The 16,004-nt window shown below is 32.6% G+C and overlaps 1 protein-coding gene across 1 annotated transcript; it reads left to right on the plus strand.

Moving 5' to 3' along the window:
• The first annotated feature begins 622 nt into the window (after positions 1 to 622).
• On the plus strand, positions 623 to 12,115 carry LOC125056329. The gene is made up of 6 exons (XM_047659387.1): positions 623 to 1,725; positions 3,865 to 4,084; positions 5,715 to 5,841; positions 7,772 to 7,855; positions 10,341 to 10,458; positions 11,989 to 12,115. Exons 1-6 carry the CDS (start codon positions 718 to 720, stop codon positions 12,100 to 12,102), a joined length of 1,671 nt encoding a protein of 556 aa, XP_047515343.1. The 5' UTR covers positions 623 to 717; the 3' UTR covers positions 12,103 to 12,115.
• The last annotated feature ends 3,889 nt before the right edge of the window (positions 12,116 to 16,004 follow it).

The following is a 16,004-nucleotide window of genomic DNA, read 5'->3' on the forward strand; positions in this document are numbered from 1 at the left end:
AATTGTTATTTATTAACATAAATAAGTAATGATACATTTGAATGTATTTTTGTGGTTGCTGATTCTTGATTCGAAAAATTTTAGTAATGTTTTAATATTTTTTTGTCTCCGTTCCAAGTATTGATTTAAAACAGTAAGATTGTTTTTAACCGACTTAAAAAAAGGAGGAGGTTACTCAATTCGACCGTTTATATATAATTTTTTATGTGTGCTCGCGGCGTTCGTCGTTTATGAACTGATGTTGATGATTATTTTTTATTGAAAAGGAGGTTGGGACGAACAGTACCATCCCACAGCAATCGCGAGGAAGTATCAATAACAATCGTAGTGGCGTCTAGTGTGTTTGTAAAATTTTTTATTTTTTTGTATCCTATTTGAAGTCGGTTTTTTTGTTAAAAATTATTGTAACACAATGGTCAATTATAATATAATTATATATATTTATATAGATCGTAATAAGCTACTCTAATATCTATATTCTTATCACATTTATATGGGAAAAATAAATTAATAATAGAGATCAACAAGAGTTTTCAACAAATATTTTACATGACACAGTTTTAAGGAGACAATACTCTATTTATAATATTCTGTGAATCAGCGTTTAAATGACATCGCTTGCAGCATTCGTTTCAAAATGACTGCTATCGAAATTGGCATATTTATATATAACTTTTCGTAAAATCTATTGTATTGAGTATTTATGAAATTCCAGTTATGTATTTAATACGAATCTTCCCTTTATTTATATTAACCGAAATAAATTCCATATCAAATGTGCAAAGTAAAGATAACAATGTTACAAGGAACATAAACCAAACAGCTAATACGACGCCAAGAATAGTTTCATCCAAGCGACGGCTAGATAGAGTGACTCAGAAACGGTACGAAATTATCAACGTTCTATGGAGGAAAACAAAGATCTTCGAAGACGTCGATATTCCTATTGAAAATATCACGAAACGGTCTAAAAAAGAAAAAACCAGTTCCCCTTCAAAAATTGTTTCACACGCTCCTTTAAAGAGGACAACTACTGGTACTCCAAGTTACATAGAGTTCTACTATTCAGATCTAAATGATGAGAGGATAAAAAGGAGAAATTTAGATACAAAAATTAAAAAGGAGAACATAAATATAGAAACTCGTTCCGTTCTAAATTCACCAGTGTTTTTGTTTCACGTACAGTATGAAACGTGTACATCCACGAAACACACAAAACATAGACCTGAAAAAACTCCTCTAAGGAACAATTTTAAACGAAGTCAATTTCTAGATTCACTAAAGGTAACAATAAAGAAATATAACGATGAAACCTGTCCCGTAACAACGAAAGCCTTCGAAACAATAAACCATACTAAAAATATTGATATTTCAAAATCTGTTCCATTGTCCACGGCATATGATAAAATAAAATTTTTCGAATTGTATGACAGCGACACTCCAACGCCAAAAGGCGAAATAAACCTACCAAATATTGATGACGATGAGAAAATATTGTTAGAAGATATAAATTTTGATATGAAACATCAAAACAAAACTAGATATGTGAAAAAGCACGTCGATACGCCGAAACCAAGTGGAAGTGATAATGAAAATGATTCTCCAAAAATTGTTATAACAAACATTCCGACGCAAAGTGTTAAAACAACAAAGCATTTCTACAGCCGGACGGCACTTTGGTCTGAATTTCCGTTCATTGCTCTCTATGTGTATGAACCCAGTCAGGTAAAGGATTTTTATTGCTTATGAGACAAAAATGTTTTGCTTATTTATATCAGTTTATTTTTATGGCCAGGTCCAATATTATTTTATGCCATAATGTGATTAACAATCACCGATTATACTATTGATGGGTGACAGGACGGAAAATATATAGAAGGTTATAGAAGGTTCTCTCTTAAAATCGTTTAAACACCTGGCGCGAAACAAACAATATTTGTAAATTGAACCTTTAAGCAATTGCAAGCAATAAGTTGCCGCTTTTATAGCTATCTTTATTCTTATTTTAGTTTACTGCAGCGCAATAAACACATTTTTTTTTTTATTTATAAAAACACTCCTGCCTTAACAGGCGACCTTTATTTGACAAAAGTAAACAATAAGTGAATAAAATTTACAGACGAAACAAAACTACGAAATTAATTAGGAAAAACAAAATTACATAATAAAAACTACAAGAAATTACTACAAGACACTAACAAATAATAGAACTTTTGCCATTTCACTCAACGGATAATGAAAAAGGTCCGTTAACCTATGTAATTCGTTAACTAAATTAAAACACCGAATCATCAAACATCAAATGTTTATATTAGGTAAAAATAATTACTTGGAACTAGGCTCTTTAAACGTTTGCTATTAAGGTTTTAAATTAAAAATAGTTCCAAACGGCATTTTGCTATTAAAATCGAACGGCCTTACTCAGTCGTCCGTTGAGAGTTAATCGGGCATTTCGTTGCTGAGTTGCATTGCTTACATATTTTTTTATGTAACCTTAGAGAAAATAGTTTAACACGTTCACTGCGCCATCATTTTTAAAGAACTTTCAGCTGGTGCTATGGAGACCTAAAAGATCTCGTAACAAGCCTATCCCTGGGTGCGTTTGAGACCTAATCAGTCTCCTAAAAATACACTTTTGAAAATAATTTATATCTTCCAAAAAAACAATGACATATATTTTGAAGTTTTTGTGGGTGAAAGATAGCTAATTGCTTTATATTTTGCTAGGTTCGCACGCAGTTACGACATTTGAATAAACTACAAATACCAAAAAAAAATTAGATATCGATTGTATCTCGTACCGCAACCGAAGATAGTTCAATATGTGTAGTAAGTAGTGATGGGAATAAAATAATATCTCAGTTATCGATTCTAAAAGTTTTATTAATTATGCAAAGTGTTTTTCATTAAAACATGGTAAGCACATTGATTGCTTGCACATTACGCGCAAATGGTAACAATTCATTTAGTTTTTTTTAGAAGCGTCAGTGCTGTTTAACTGCGTGTGCTCCAACGAAAAAGGTTTATCTTTAAATATTTCATAATCAGAATCACTGTCATTATTAGTCAATGGGGGGCAAATTTGAACATTTTCCAAAACAAATATTTTACTGGACGATGCAGCAGTATAATCCGGCGTTGATTTTTTGTTAGAAACCTCACCAATAAATTAGATTTTTTACACTTTTTTCTTTTAAAATCACTCACTGTTTATCAAAAATAATCAACACGCTGGTATATACGCGAGTGTTGTTTCCAAAACGTGCCCGCGACTTCCTGAATGTCGATTCTAGGACAACACTAAAAATCCCATCCTCCATCTCTTGCGTCTACGAGGCGTACGATTTCACGAGTACATATCTCCTAACGCAAGGAATTAAAACTATTACAGTACTGTGCGTTAGGGACCTAATCCATCTCTAATTTATTTTTTAATGTCCTTGAATTCAGCTTTAAGTAGGAAGCAAATATGTATATTTGTCCTGCTCATCCTTAAAGAACTTTACAAGTTAGATCCTCCCGCAAGGAGTGAAAAAACACGATTATGTTCAACGCACAATACGAAAGTCCTGCAAGAGATCTGATAGATCTCGTAATGCAACGAACGTGTTAATAGACATCTCTGAAAATATTGAATGCTAATTTTTACCGCCATGTATTTAATACATGGTTCAATTGAGGCAGGAATTTTGGTTTGGCCGAAAGCTGATTCCTGAATTGCCCAATTGAGGAGTTATGGAACTACAATCAACAACAATGTAACACAGTAAACTCATTTTCGTAGTCTCTTCATCATATTACACACCCCAAAGCGTATTACTAGTAGCTATATTCTCTAAGATATAAATGCAAATATTATTTTAGGTTCGTTGCGATGCGGCGGCGTTAAGCCCACATTGGCTGTTGGCATCTGCTTCTTGTTTATTTAGACATTACAAAAGCTATTCCGTGAATGGCCAGTCTGCATATGTAGCTTATTGCACGGATAATTGGAGGAACTCGGAACGAATATCTTATGTAAGGCGAAGCTTCGTTCATCCTCGTTTCAACTTGAAGGATGGAAGGCGATATCTTTATAATATTGGTAATTCTTGATTTTATCTTCAGTAACGTATCTTAATTGGAATCTTAAGAGCAGTGGTGGCCTAGTGGCTTCAGCGTGCGACTCTCATACCTGAGGTCGTAGGTTCGATCCCTGGCTGTGCACCAATGGACTTTCTTTCTATATGCGCTTTTAACATTTGCTCGAACGGTGAAGGAAAACATCGTGAGGAAATCGACATGTCTTAGACCCAAAAAGTCGACGGCGTAACACTGGAGGCTGTTCACCTACTTGCCTATTAGATTTTAAAAAAATATCATGAAACAGATTCAGAAATCTTAGGCCAAGACCTAAACAGGTTGTAGCGCCACTGATTTTTTTTAACGTATCTTAATTAGCTAATGAATTTTATTTGGGAATAAAACATCACCAGTCGGCTCATTATTGGCAAGAATACCTATGAATTATGGAAACAAAAATGTTTTTAGCGACTATATCATCCGGGATTTGGTTCTAGTTTCCAGTATTTAATTATTATTATCAGTATTTAATTATTACGATATGAAATAGTTCACATAAACCCAAATTAACCGATTTGTATCACATGTATATAATGACGAAAACATACATATAAAATATGTGTAGAACTGAAACTATGTATATAAGTTGCAGAGATTGGCGTATTATGCGAGAAATCGTATTAAACGCGTTCTACTGTACCTTCTTTTAAATACTATTTAAAATAAAAAGCTCATTCCCCTTTGCACCATGGAACAGCAATTTTTTTCATGATATGGTTGTTCATTATGTGCATTGCATCTTAGAAAAAAAGACGGGCTGCACTCCGGGAGTGCCGGCAGAAGTGAAAACTTAAATATTAACGTTGTGCATCTTTGATATTTTGGAATGGTTAGGGAATAATTTTGCACGAATTGCTTTAATTATCGGTATAAGAGTACCTACTATCATTTATGTGGTAGAATACAATATTTATTTATTGCACTATCGTACACAAACATTTTAATTTATATTACACTAGCGGGCCCGACAGGCGTTGTCCTGTCTTAACTATGAATATTGATTTCAAATTGGTATAATTAATTAAAAAATATTTCAGAAACAGAGTGTTTATTATTCTAATGCTTTATGTTATACAACATTCTTTGTTTGTATTGTATATATTATCAATATAATAACTCCGATCGAAGCATTTATTTTAAACGATATTCATTTTTCTTACATCCTCTTTGTCGATATTTGCAGCACGCATTCTGTCAATGTTATGTCAAACGCCATAAGGTTACATAAAAAACTTTGAATTGTATGGCGGTTAAGTATTCTTCAATTTTCTAATTTTCCGCGCAATTTTTTTCTTTTTTTCTTTTATAAGAACCTTCTCCTGACAATTACAAACACAACAAAAAAAAATCAGACAAATCGGTCAAGCCGTTTTCATGTTATGTCGTGACAACGGAAAACGGGTTTCGTTTTTATATATATAGATTAAATACGCCGCGCCAGCTGTCTATTCTCCATCCGTCTTTCGACGCGAGTTTAACATTCTTTAACCCATTCCAAAATAAGTTTTCACTTCAAAAATTTTATACTAGATCAAACCCAGGACCAATACAAGCTTTAAGTAACATATTAATGAAACATTTAACGATCACAGGTGTTATTGAAATTGTAAATTCAATGTCTGAAACATGTAATGGATGGGCTCCTGTTTCTCTGATGTCTCATCAAATGGCCAATACCCAAGGGATTAGAGGAGTGGTTGTGGGATGGAGCCTGGGCAGGTGACAAGCTATATTGTTTAAAGACCCAACGGGCACGATAAAAGCGGTTTTCCGCGTTCGTGTATTTTTTATGATGACCCTTACACGTATTCTTTGCAATAATTTCCTTTGCTGTTTAGGCAAGAGAAAAGTGCTCAAATAGATTGTTGAAGTTATACTTCTTTTAGCGCGTTCGGGAAAAATGATGAGAGTCAATTTTTATAATGCGCGCGTACACCCTGAATATCTGTTCAATCATCGGTAAAACAGTCTGGCCCGCTAGTTGGCGCTGGCCCTGTTTTATCGACAAGTTGCATTGTCTGTCATGGCGGAGTGTTTTTCAGAGTCATGTTTATTTAAACCAAAATAATGATTTCTATACGAAAAACTCTGTTCCAAAAAATATACATATATTATATCGTTTCGATTGGAAGTGACCATTAAAATAGCCAAGAAAAATGCAATTCGAAGAGGGAAACGTCCCTCTAAAGTGCTCGAAGAATATTATTACGCCAAAGAAGTATAACTTCTAACGCGAATAGGTACATAAATACACACAAGTTTTTTTTTAAATTAACACTGCTTGATTATAACAACATAACAAATGAGAAATAATTGTAAAATAAATACTATTCATATTATTTAAGACAATAATGAAGAATTTAAATGATTACATTTAAATTTCAAATAAATAACCTAATAAGGTCACCATTTTTTATGTTTACATCACTATACGAGTAATTTGATATAGATTACAAAGTGAAGCCATTTTAGCCAGATGACAGTTTAATGTCAATTGTCAAAGTCTTATCTAACTGAAATGTGCTACTAATGTGCGTCAAAACAATTAACATTCATCATTAAAGTTATCTAAATGTGTTGCGTACGTTTGAACTTCGATATACTGTTAAACGGAGTTTAGGGCTGGAACATTCTGGTGATGAAATAATTCGGAAGAATATAATTGTGCTTTTATTTAATACTAGGAAATCAACAAAGGCGAATAGAGTGTGTGAGAGAGAGGGCACCCGAGAGCGAGAGAGCTATCTAAGTTATTGACAATGATATTATTCTATTAAGAAGGCGGGAAAATAAATTCTCCTCTTTTTAAAATTCATCAATCAATTCAATCTTGAATGATTTGGATTTTTGTATGAAACTTAACTATACCGATTTTCAGGTCGAATAAATAAACCGAAGCTTTACTAAATATTACTTTAAACTTTCTAAGTATAATTTAGGTTTGAATTTTCCCAATTAAATTATTCTCTAATTATTGCTCGAATATCTATATATAAGTAATAAACATTACATGATTTCTTCAGTTGCAATGACTTTTCCTACTTACCTTCTTCTTTCAGTCAATCAGACACAATAATGAATGCCGCCGACTGCGACTTTAAAATTTGAGTATTTTTCTCGTATAAAAAACCTATTTTAGCTTTGTTGAAGTCTTAAAAAAGTTTTTATAGCGAAGGAATTTCGTAGCCAATGTGTCATACAACTAACACATTGACACGTATGGAAACACGCACGGCAAGCGCGCTGGACGCTCTTTATCATCCCCGTAGTTACAAAAAATCGTTGGACCAGTTTTATATTTTTTATAAAATTTTGACGTTTAAAGTCATTGAATAATAAAGAAGCTAACTACTGCAGAGCCATGTTAACGGACAGACGAAACTTGTAACTTTGATTTTGATTGGACGGACGTAATATCATGACGTACTATATCGACTTTAAACCAATATGATTAAAGAGCGCCGTCTTTTGTTTTACATACCTACTCACTACAATACTACATGAATCGTATTTTGTAATATAAGTTGCAATTGTAGTATCCATTTATTTTAGAAGTATGACATTTTTGACAATACTCCAGATGACATAGATCTGGCGTAGCAAGGACTGATATGTATGTATAACTCGTACAAAATGTACTCTTTTTCAGATACCCAAACAACCTATCTAATAACTTCTCACTTGTGGTCTATGAAAGTCTTATCTATTCAGAAAATTGTCCAGGATTTGCCGAGTTAGTATATTTTTTCATTGTTAAACCACTGTAAGTTGTGACTCAGTCATATATATATGTATAAACGTACTTAATATACTTTATATAACTTACTAATAATTTTATATAACTACTATTTATTTTTCTTATAAATATTACCAAATAAATACCAAAGAAACTCAATTGCTTGGTTGATATTTTCAAATAGCTTCCGGCTTCGGTAAACATTTTTTTTTATACACGGAGAATAAACTCATAGCATAGAAATTATAGTGCTCCTAGATTCATTTCTCTCAAAAATCTTACCGCAAACTTAAATCGTTTCTAACATCGTATAAAAATTGGAATTTGGGTAGAATTGATTTTCTTTGACCGTAAAATAACCATTTCCGAGGAATATCATTTCAAGGGACCAAATCAGAGTGGACTTGAATAAATCAAATATTAGATAAAATACATTGCGTCCAATTTCTCGTCTACTAAGACTACATCTCACGTAACTTACACCACGCTTAGGTCATGTATTTTTAACATAATCCATTCTATATATTATTAGTTATTAGATTTAGGTATATAAATATATTTTTTTAAATGTTTTTTATCTAAGTTAATTGGTGTGGGTATAAATATTGTGTCGTTCTATCGAATTAGTAATTACTGTACAGATAGAATAATGATATGGAAAAAAAAAAAAAATATACTTTAAGGGAGTTAAATTTAGAAAACATCTTTCTTTTTTTTTACGTCAGTTCGAATAACATTCTTTAACGAATATAATCACGAACTAATTACCTTATTTACTTAACTTGTGATTTAAGTTGCAGTTTTAATTTTATCAGAGTGTTGTTATTTTCACAAAAAAAATTTATTATTGATATGTGTAAGATTTTTCCATATTTTTAATTTACGTAAAATGTAATAATGAAATAATACACATTCAAAAACTTTTAGTAAGTAGTTGTTAAATATAACTAGGTACACGTTATGTTTAAAATAATTTTGTAACTTACATAAATATATTTTAAAGATATATATTTATATGAAAATATAATTTTCTATATTTCCATTGGCATTTATTTAATTAGAAAACACTGAGTTCAATTTACTTAATAATAAAGTTTGAAAATATTTCAGACAACCAGCGTCTAACTTAAGTTGATTTAAAGATAAGTAAAGTAATTATAGTGTAATTTTCAAAGACAAATTTTGTCCCACAATATATATAATGACTGAACATTTCACAAAGATAATATTTATGGAAATTAATTGGTGGTTTGATTGCCAGACTAGATTGATACAACAAATTTAAACCAGTTTATTTAACTACTATAATGACACGTATTTTCTAAAACCCTAGTGTATACATATAGAGTATCACAATAGCAATCATTACGTTAGTGAAAAAGATAAATATATTAGAGGCCAATTAATGTTTTTTTTTGAGTTTTCAATAACTGAAAAATTTTGATATTGAGAAATATTGACATTAGTCTTAATTTGATTTTTCCCATACATACATATAAATATTTATGGGATATTATTTATGTATATAATATGGTACTAAGGTAGTAACACATTTTTTTATGCTATGTATTATAGCATTTAGTTAGGTGACAAAACATAATTACATAATTCGTTGACACGGCCTATCTCTACATTTGACCTTTTAAGTCGCGTTGGTATTGTAATACTAGGTTATGCTCTTTTATTAATTACACCCTCAGGTATATTATATCTTGTGACTGTGTTTGCGTGCTGAAAACTATTTTTTGCACTTGAAGATAAAGTATTTGTACTTGTAGTAATGTTCTCATTCTAATTGTTCCCTTATCACTGACTGCGTGTCTTTTAGTCAAGGATATTTCGAAGCGAGGCATATACTCGGGGCTTAGTGTTTATTATTAAAAATTGTGTATCAACGGCCATCGAAACATTTTTCGTTGATACTGCATTTGAATTGATGGAAATGTAATAATAATACAATATTTATAAAAGTACAAATTAAAAAATATCTCTCTTTTCTTATATCTATATATAAATAACATCCACTTTATAGAGATTACGTAGTGCTATTGGACACTTTATTATTTTAAATATTCTTATAATTACATTAGGACAGTATTGAATTACTAATTACTCTTAAGTTAGGCTATTGTAGTTTTCAATGATGTCTCAGGAAAGAGAAAATTTATAAAAACAAATAGGTAGAAATGAAATGAAATCAATGAAATTGTATTTTAATGGTATTGATAATTTATTTGCAACAATATGGTCCAAAATATTATAATAGTGGTAAAATCAATACAACGCATGTTCTGCCACACAAAAGGGCATGCAAATTTGTCTTTAAAGGTAGAATTTTACATAGAAGTTATAATATGAATCATATCATTATAGTCAGTTCTTATATTATTTTATCACTACATCACATAATATGGATTATCGTAAAGAACAAACACAATGAATACTTTAAGACAATCTGAACTCAGTTACACTATTATTTCAGGAAATCGCACAAAAAGCCGAACGTGTATTGCCTGTCATTATCGACATCCGATAAAATGGAGAATTCTATGAACGGAATGTTATTGATTGGAGGGAAACTGATTGCTCTCTACTCACAGGTCAGACACGTTTGCTCTTCAGAATTATAAAGATTGCTCTTACTATCTAATTAATTCTTCTCAAAGGGAAGAGGGAGTGAAATACGCTTAAATTGCAGATTTACTGCAATTTAACCCCCCCCCCCCCCTCTTTTTGACAGCAAAAGTAAGCAAAGCTCTCAAAAATAATAGTATTAATTTCTTGTAGGAATCCTCAAAAATGCATTTCGTTTCCAAGCATAGACAATGTGTGGGTAAAATGTATAAAAATTAAATAATTACTGTAGACATAATCACCAAAAACGAAAATCAAAGACCACCCCCCCAATTCCCCCTATAGTGCTTACGTAATACTTGAACGGCCCGCTATTTGTAGATGGAATTTCCGTTTTTTTATTGAATAGCCTTTTTTATTTATATCATTACTAGCTGACCTGGCTAACTTCGTTCCGCCCTACAACCTTATAATATCGTTGTTACTTTAATTTTACTTATTTTAGGATTTCATTAATGTTAAGTATTACATTAATACAACTCTTTTGCAAATACAGAAATGTTTTATTGCTTGCCATTGCGAAAGAAGAATGGCAGTTTTACACATTAGGCATCTTCTCTCTAGCGTCAATATGGCGATACTGCATGTTAAGCACTTTCTGATATCCAACATCTTTTGATCAGGATCAAAGCATGGTTATGCATCTCCTCATTCACCTCAAGATCGGAATTTCTTGAACTGACACGAATTCGACGTAAAATGATGCGTAGTTTTGTCAACAGATGGCACCATATGGTTTTTGCATTCGTAAAATTAATTTATTGTTATTCGATAACTTATCCGATATTTTATTGCTTATTCTGCTATTCGGGAAGGAAACAAATCCAACAAATCAAAAACCATGGCAATCGGTCCAGCCGTTCTTGAGTTATAAGTGTTGTAACAAACACGACTTTCTTTTATATATATAGATATTATGTAGTAATAGTGTAGAATGGTAGAGAAATTTAATCCCCTAATTCATTCTATAAGTTCAACACAAGCCGGCAGATTTGTCCTACACATGTTTCATCACTAATTGGAGTTGTACGGTTCCTTCACAACATAATAAATGCGAAATAATTAAATGTTATGCTATGAAACGCTAAATGAATGTAATGTAATTGTTGAAGAGAGTGCCTGTGTCTGACTATACTCTCGGGGCGTAACTCCGACAATTTAGGATATCGCTTATAAAGCTAAGAAAGCTTGAGTAAGCAAATTACCGAAGTGCTATATTTATAATATACTAAGGGTCTGTTTCACAATGTACGGATAAGTTCTACATAACTTCCAAATTGACTATTTATTACTTATTGGTAGGATAAACACTATTGTTTTCACAACTGTCAGATAGCGCTATTCGTCACATAAAGTCCATCATAAGTTACTAACAAGAGTCAAGCACATTCACATAAGTCAGATAAAATTGCTGCTTGGTGTAATGGAACCGAATTAAAATAACGTAGCCACTGTAGATTTATGTAGATGTAAATAACGATTTTTCTTTTCCAAAGGATGAGCTAAGTCCCTCGGGAGAGCAATCAGCTCTTTACACTGGCGTCTGGCGTCACATTCCTTGGTTACTCGATATTGCAAGGGAACCAGATGATTTTATGCCTGCATTATAAACTATTTCACTGATATATTGTCTTTTATTAATTAAATTATATTAATCGTGAGGTCGTCTTTCCAATGTTGTATTTTTGCTTTTGAATGTAGTGGCTACAGCGTGCGGCTCTCATCCCTCAAATCGTAGGTTCGATCGCCGGCTGTGCACCAATGGAATTTCTATGTGCGCATTTAACTTTCGCTCGAAGTGATGGAAAACATCGTGAGGAACCCGACTTGCCTTAGGCCAGGTTCTCACGCCATTGTCGTGCACATTTTTTTGCAGTATACGTCATAACGATTAAATAGTGGCGCATACAGTGTACTGCAAAAAATGTACCGTTTATACGTTTAAACGAATACTCGCCGGACTTGCCAAGCAAATTTAATGAACTTTAACGTATTAGGTTTGCAGTGGCATATATGGTGAATAGCCAAAATTTTCACACACTGTTCGTTTTTACACGAATCAAAATCTACCATATGTAAATTAAAAATGTACATTAAAAAAACGAATGCAGAAAAACGTGCAGAACAAAAGCTTAGACTCAAAAAGTCGACAGTGTGTGTCAGGCACAGAAGGCGCCTGAAGAAGATACAGAAATCTGAGGCCCAGACCTAAAAAAGGCTGCACCGCCACTTTTATTTTAACACAATCAACCCATTTTCAATAGAAGATATATTATATCAATGGCCAAACCTTATGAAGTTAGCCATATAATACAATGATTTGTAGCCTAAAAAATGTTCAAAACCACCTTTTTGTGATCTATTCTTGGGTTATATTAAGTTATACCAGCCTCAATGTAAATGAAAGTTCAGTGGTGCGAGTGATTGTATTTACGATGATCTTTTGACAATACATAAAATCACTGTTGCGGAAGTCACCTGACCCTACGGACTCACCAGGGTAGCCTTTATTTAAATTTTGAACACAAAACCCTACGTTTTATAGCAATTATATTGAAGGTTTCCTTTTATTTATTTAGTAAAACAATATTACAGGAGCTGCTACGCAACTTTCAGGTACAAGAAAAAGTTTTACATTAATTACCCCTAAACAACACAATAAACTTATACTTTATTGAACTGTCTGAAATTGTAGTAATAAATATCTACGTAAAATGCATATGTCACCAGAATACAATAAGAGTCTGTTACACAATGTATGGATAAAGTACCAAATAGCTATGCAACACATAAATTATTTGGAAGATAAATAGTGCTATTTGACAAGCATCGGACTCATACCTTATGTGACGGACTTTATGTGACGAATAGCGCTATCTGACAGTTGTGAAACGCAACAATAGTGTTTATCCTACCAATAAGTAATAAATAGCTAATTTGGAACTTATCCGTACATTGTGACACAGACCCTAAGTACCGCAAGTTTATAAATTTCCTAGGAAATCCGGAATTTCCTAGGAATAGGAAAAACGAACTCACGCGTAAAATAATAACGATAACCAAACGGCATGTGTGCTCTGATTGGTTGAATAAGTCCCTAACCTAACATAACCTAACCGTTTAGAATCTTACGAATGGATATCCGTTAGTATATATATTTATCACGAGACGTCACAAATTGATAAATATACGAAAATGTTTACGTAACAATACAATTTATTTCTCGTTTAGAATCCTACGAAAGTTTATAAACTTGCGGATTTTGTTACCTTCCGGTGTCACATAAAAAAAACTAAAATTAAGAATACCTACTATTACATAAAAGTAAAACACTAAAATGCGGTACGATCCCCAAGCTACATATTGACGTGGAATATTTCAATCAAAAAATCAATCTTCAATCTTAGACCCCGATTTTGCTCGTGAATTATCAACTTTTAAATATACTATTCTTTCACGTAACACTTAGATGTAGCTACAGCAGTATATTAAAGGGGAATTGGTGATAGTAGAGCCACCTTTAGTGGCACTGGATGAAGCATACAAATATACATACCACAAAGAACGGTTCGGTGATCATTGTTACACAATTTGTTTTAACAATATTTATTAAGTCCTAAGTAAATACCTCAGTTTGGCCTTTGTTATACTCAATAAACCAAAAAAATGCTTACAATTTTCCTCAGTCGTAGGGAAAAGGGAATATTAAACAAAGGAGCATCGGGAAAGATTTTATAATCATTAGGGCCGGCGCCCATTATCGGCATCGGTACGACTGAGGATTTTAGATGGCAAATAGCAATATACTATAACATAATGGCAATAAAGTAGAAATTTCCGTAATATGTGGTTGTAATAACAAAAATACCGCTTCGGTAAGCTTGAGGCTACTGCATCGGCAGCTGTGAGGCTGCTTTGGGATACTTCGGGATCCTTCGGTACGCCGTCGCCCACCGTGCTGCCGGCGCCAAGGCAACACTTGAGGACGGTGCGGCATGCTTAAGGACGCCTCGTCATCCCTAAGAACGTTGCAGCATGCCAAAGCATAATTGCCGATAGTGTGCGCTTGCATGTAGGATGCCGAAGGATCCTTTTCCTTGCCGATGCCGATAATGGGCGCCGGCCCTTACACGTTATCATGTTAAAAAATCCAGTTCAAACTTGTTCTTAAGTAAAAATGTTACTATCATGCATACTTCATTTCATCTAACATTACTTATTTAGAGGTAGTCCCTTCATAAGTTTGGGTAATAAAATATATCAAATGCCATAATGTCGCTTAGATGCAAGCAGTTTTATAAATCTATAGGCAAATAAGGAGGAATTGAGGTAATGTAAATCTGACGATAAAAAATGGCTACTAAATTTTTATGGTTAAAATTAAGTTTATAGAAAAAAACGTGTGTGTACTTATGTAGACGTGTTAGAAGTTATACTTCTTTGCCGTAACAAGATAAAAAAAATACCTGCTATATTTGTAGAAAAAAACACACTAGCAATAGAAAAAACTAAAGTGATGACTATAGCTAACTTCAGGGTGTCGATTTTTTGTGACGGTGAGCGCGCGCATCGTAAAAAATTTACTCTCATAATTTTTCCCAAACGCGCCAATAGACTTCCTATTCTGCAATAACTTCAAAAATTTACACAAATCAAACAAAACTATATTTTGTATTTCTTTATTCATCACCTAACTCTTATCACTAAAACTAATTAGAAAGTGAATTAAATAAGTGAACACACAGAATTTTGTCAGTAAGATTCGGTACTACATGTTATACTTTGTTCATTATGATGGAATGTACCTACAATAAGTCATACATACAATCAAACAACGCTTTATAGATCTTGTTATTATATTTCTATAATATTTTCTATATATCGATTTTATTTTTGATCAAATAGGTGGGTGGTGTTGGACACACGTCTTAATTTTAAGATTTTTGCTCACATAAAATTTCTAAGTTTCAACAAGAATTCGAATTTATAATCTCTCTGGGCCAAGAATTTACTTACTAGACATTAAGTAAGTTGGGACAATTTTTACAAAATTTCTTTCATATTGTATCTTGTAAGTGTTAGTTAAGACTGTACTTATTTAGCCTAAGATATGCCGGTTTCCTTACAATATTAACCCCGTACATTTTATTGCGTTCATAGATCTATTAGTTTCTTAAATTACACATAATAGAGAGACGCTTAGTGGAAATAGCCTACGGCATAAAATGTTACGTGGGCAGCGTATACAAGGACGCCTACGAAATGAAAAGAAAACCTCTTTATAATACATATTGGAAAATAACAGATTTCGTAAGCTTATATTTACAAGTTACATAAGAAATTTATTGAGGAATTGAACTAATAACACCGGTACTCGGTAAATATTGAGTTTTGTGATCTCAAGTTTGCGATATTGATAGATCACGATTATTCGAATCGGAACCTTTTAAGAAGATCATTTGTTTATGCTGTTATGGCATAATCTGTGCAAATTGCGCTGTTTATGATTAGC

Source organism: Pieris napi, chromosome 14 (genome assembly GCF_905475465.1).
Source record: "Pieris napi chromosome 14, ilPieNapi1.2, whole genome shotgun sequence".
Lineage (NCBI taxonomy): Eukaryota > Metazoa > Arthropoda > Insecta > Lepidoptera > Pieridae > Pieris > Pieris napi.

Excerpts from the sequence above, each read along its gene's own strand:
- LOC125056329 (XM_047659387.1), top strand. The coding sequence starts at position 718 with ATGTATTTAATACGAATCTTCCCTTTATTTATATTAACCGAAATAAAT. Across the intron at positions 7,856-10,340 it reads AATTGTCCAGGATTTGCCGA|GAAATCGCACAAAAAGCCGA; the intron begins GTTAGTATATTT and ends CTATTATTTCAG. Across the intron at positions 10,459-11,988 it reads TGATTGCTCTCTACTCACAG|GATGAGCTAAGTCCCTCGGG; the intron begins GTCAGACACGTT and ends TCTTTTCCAAAG.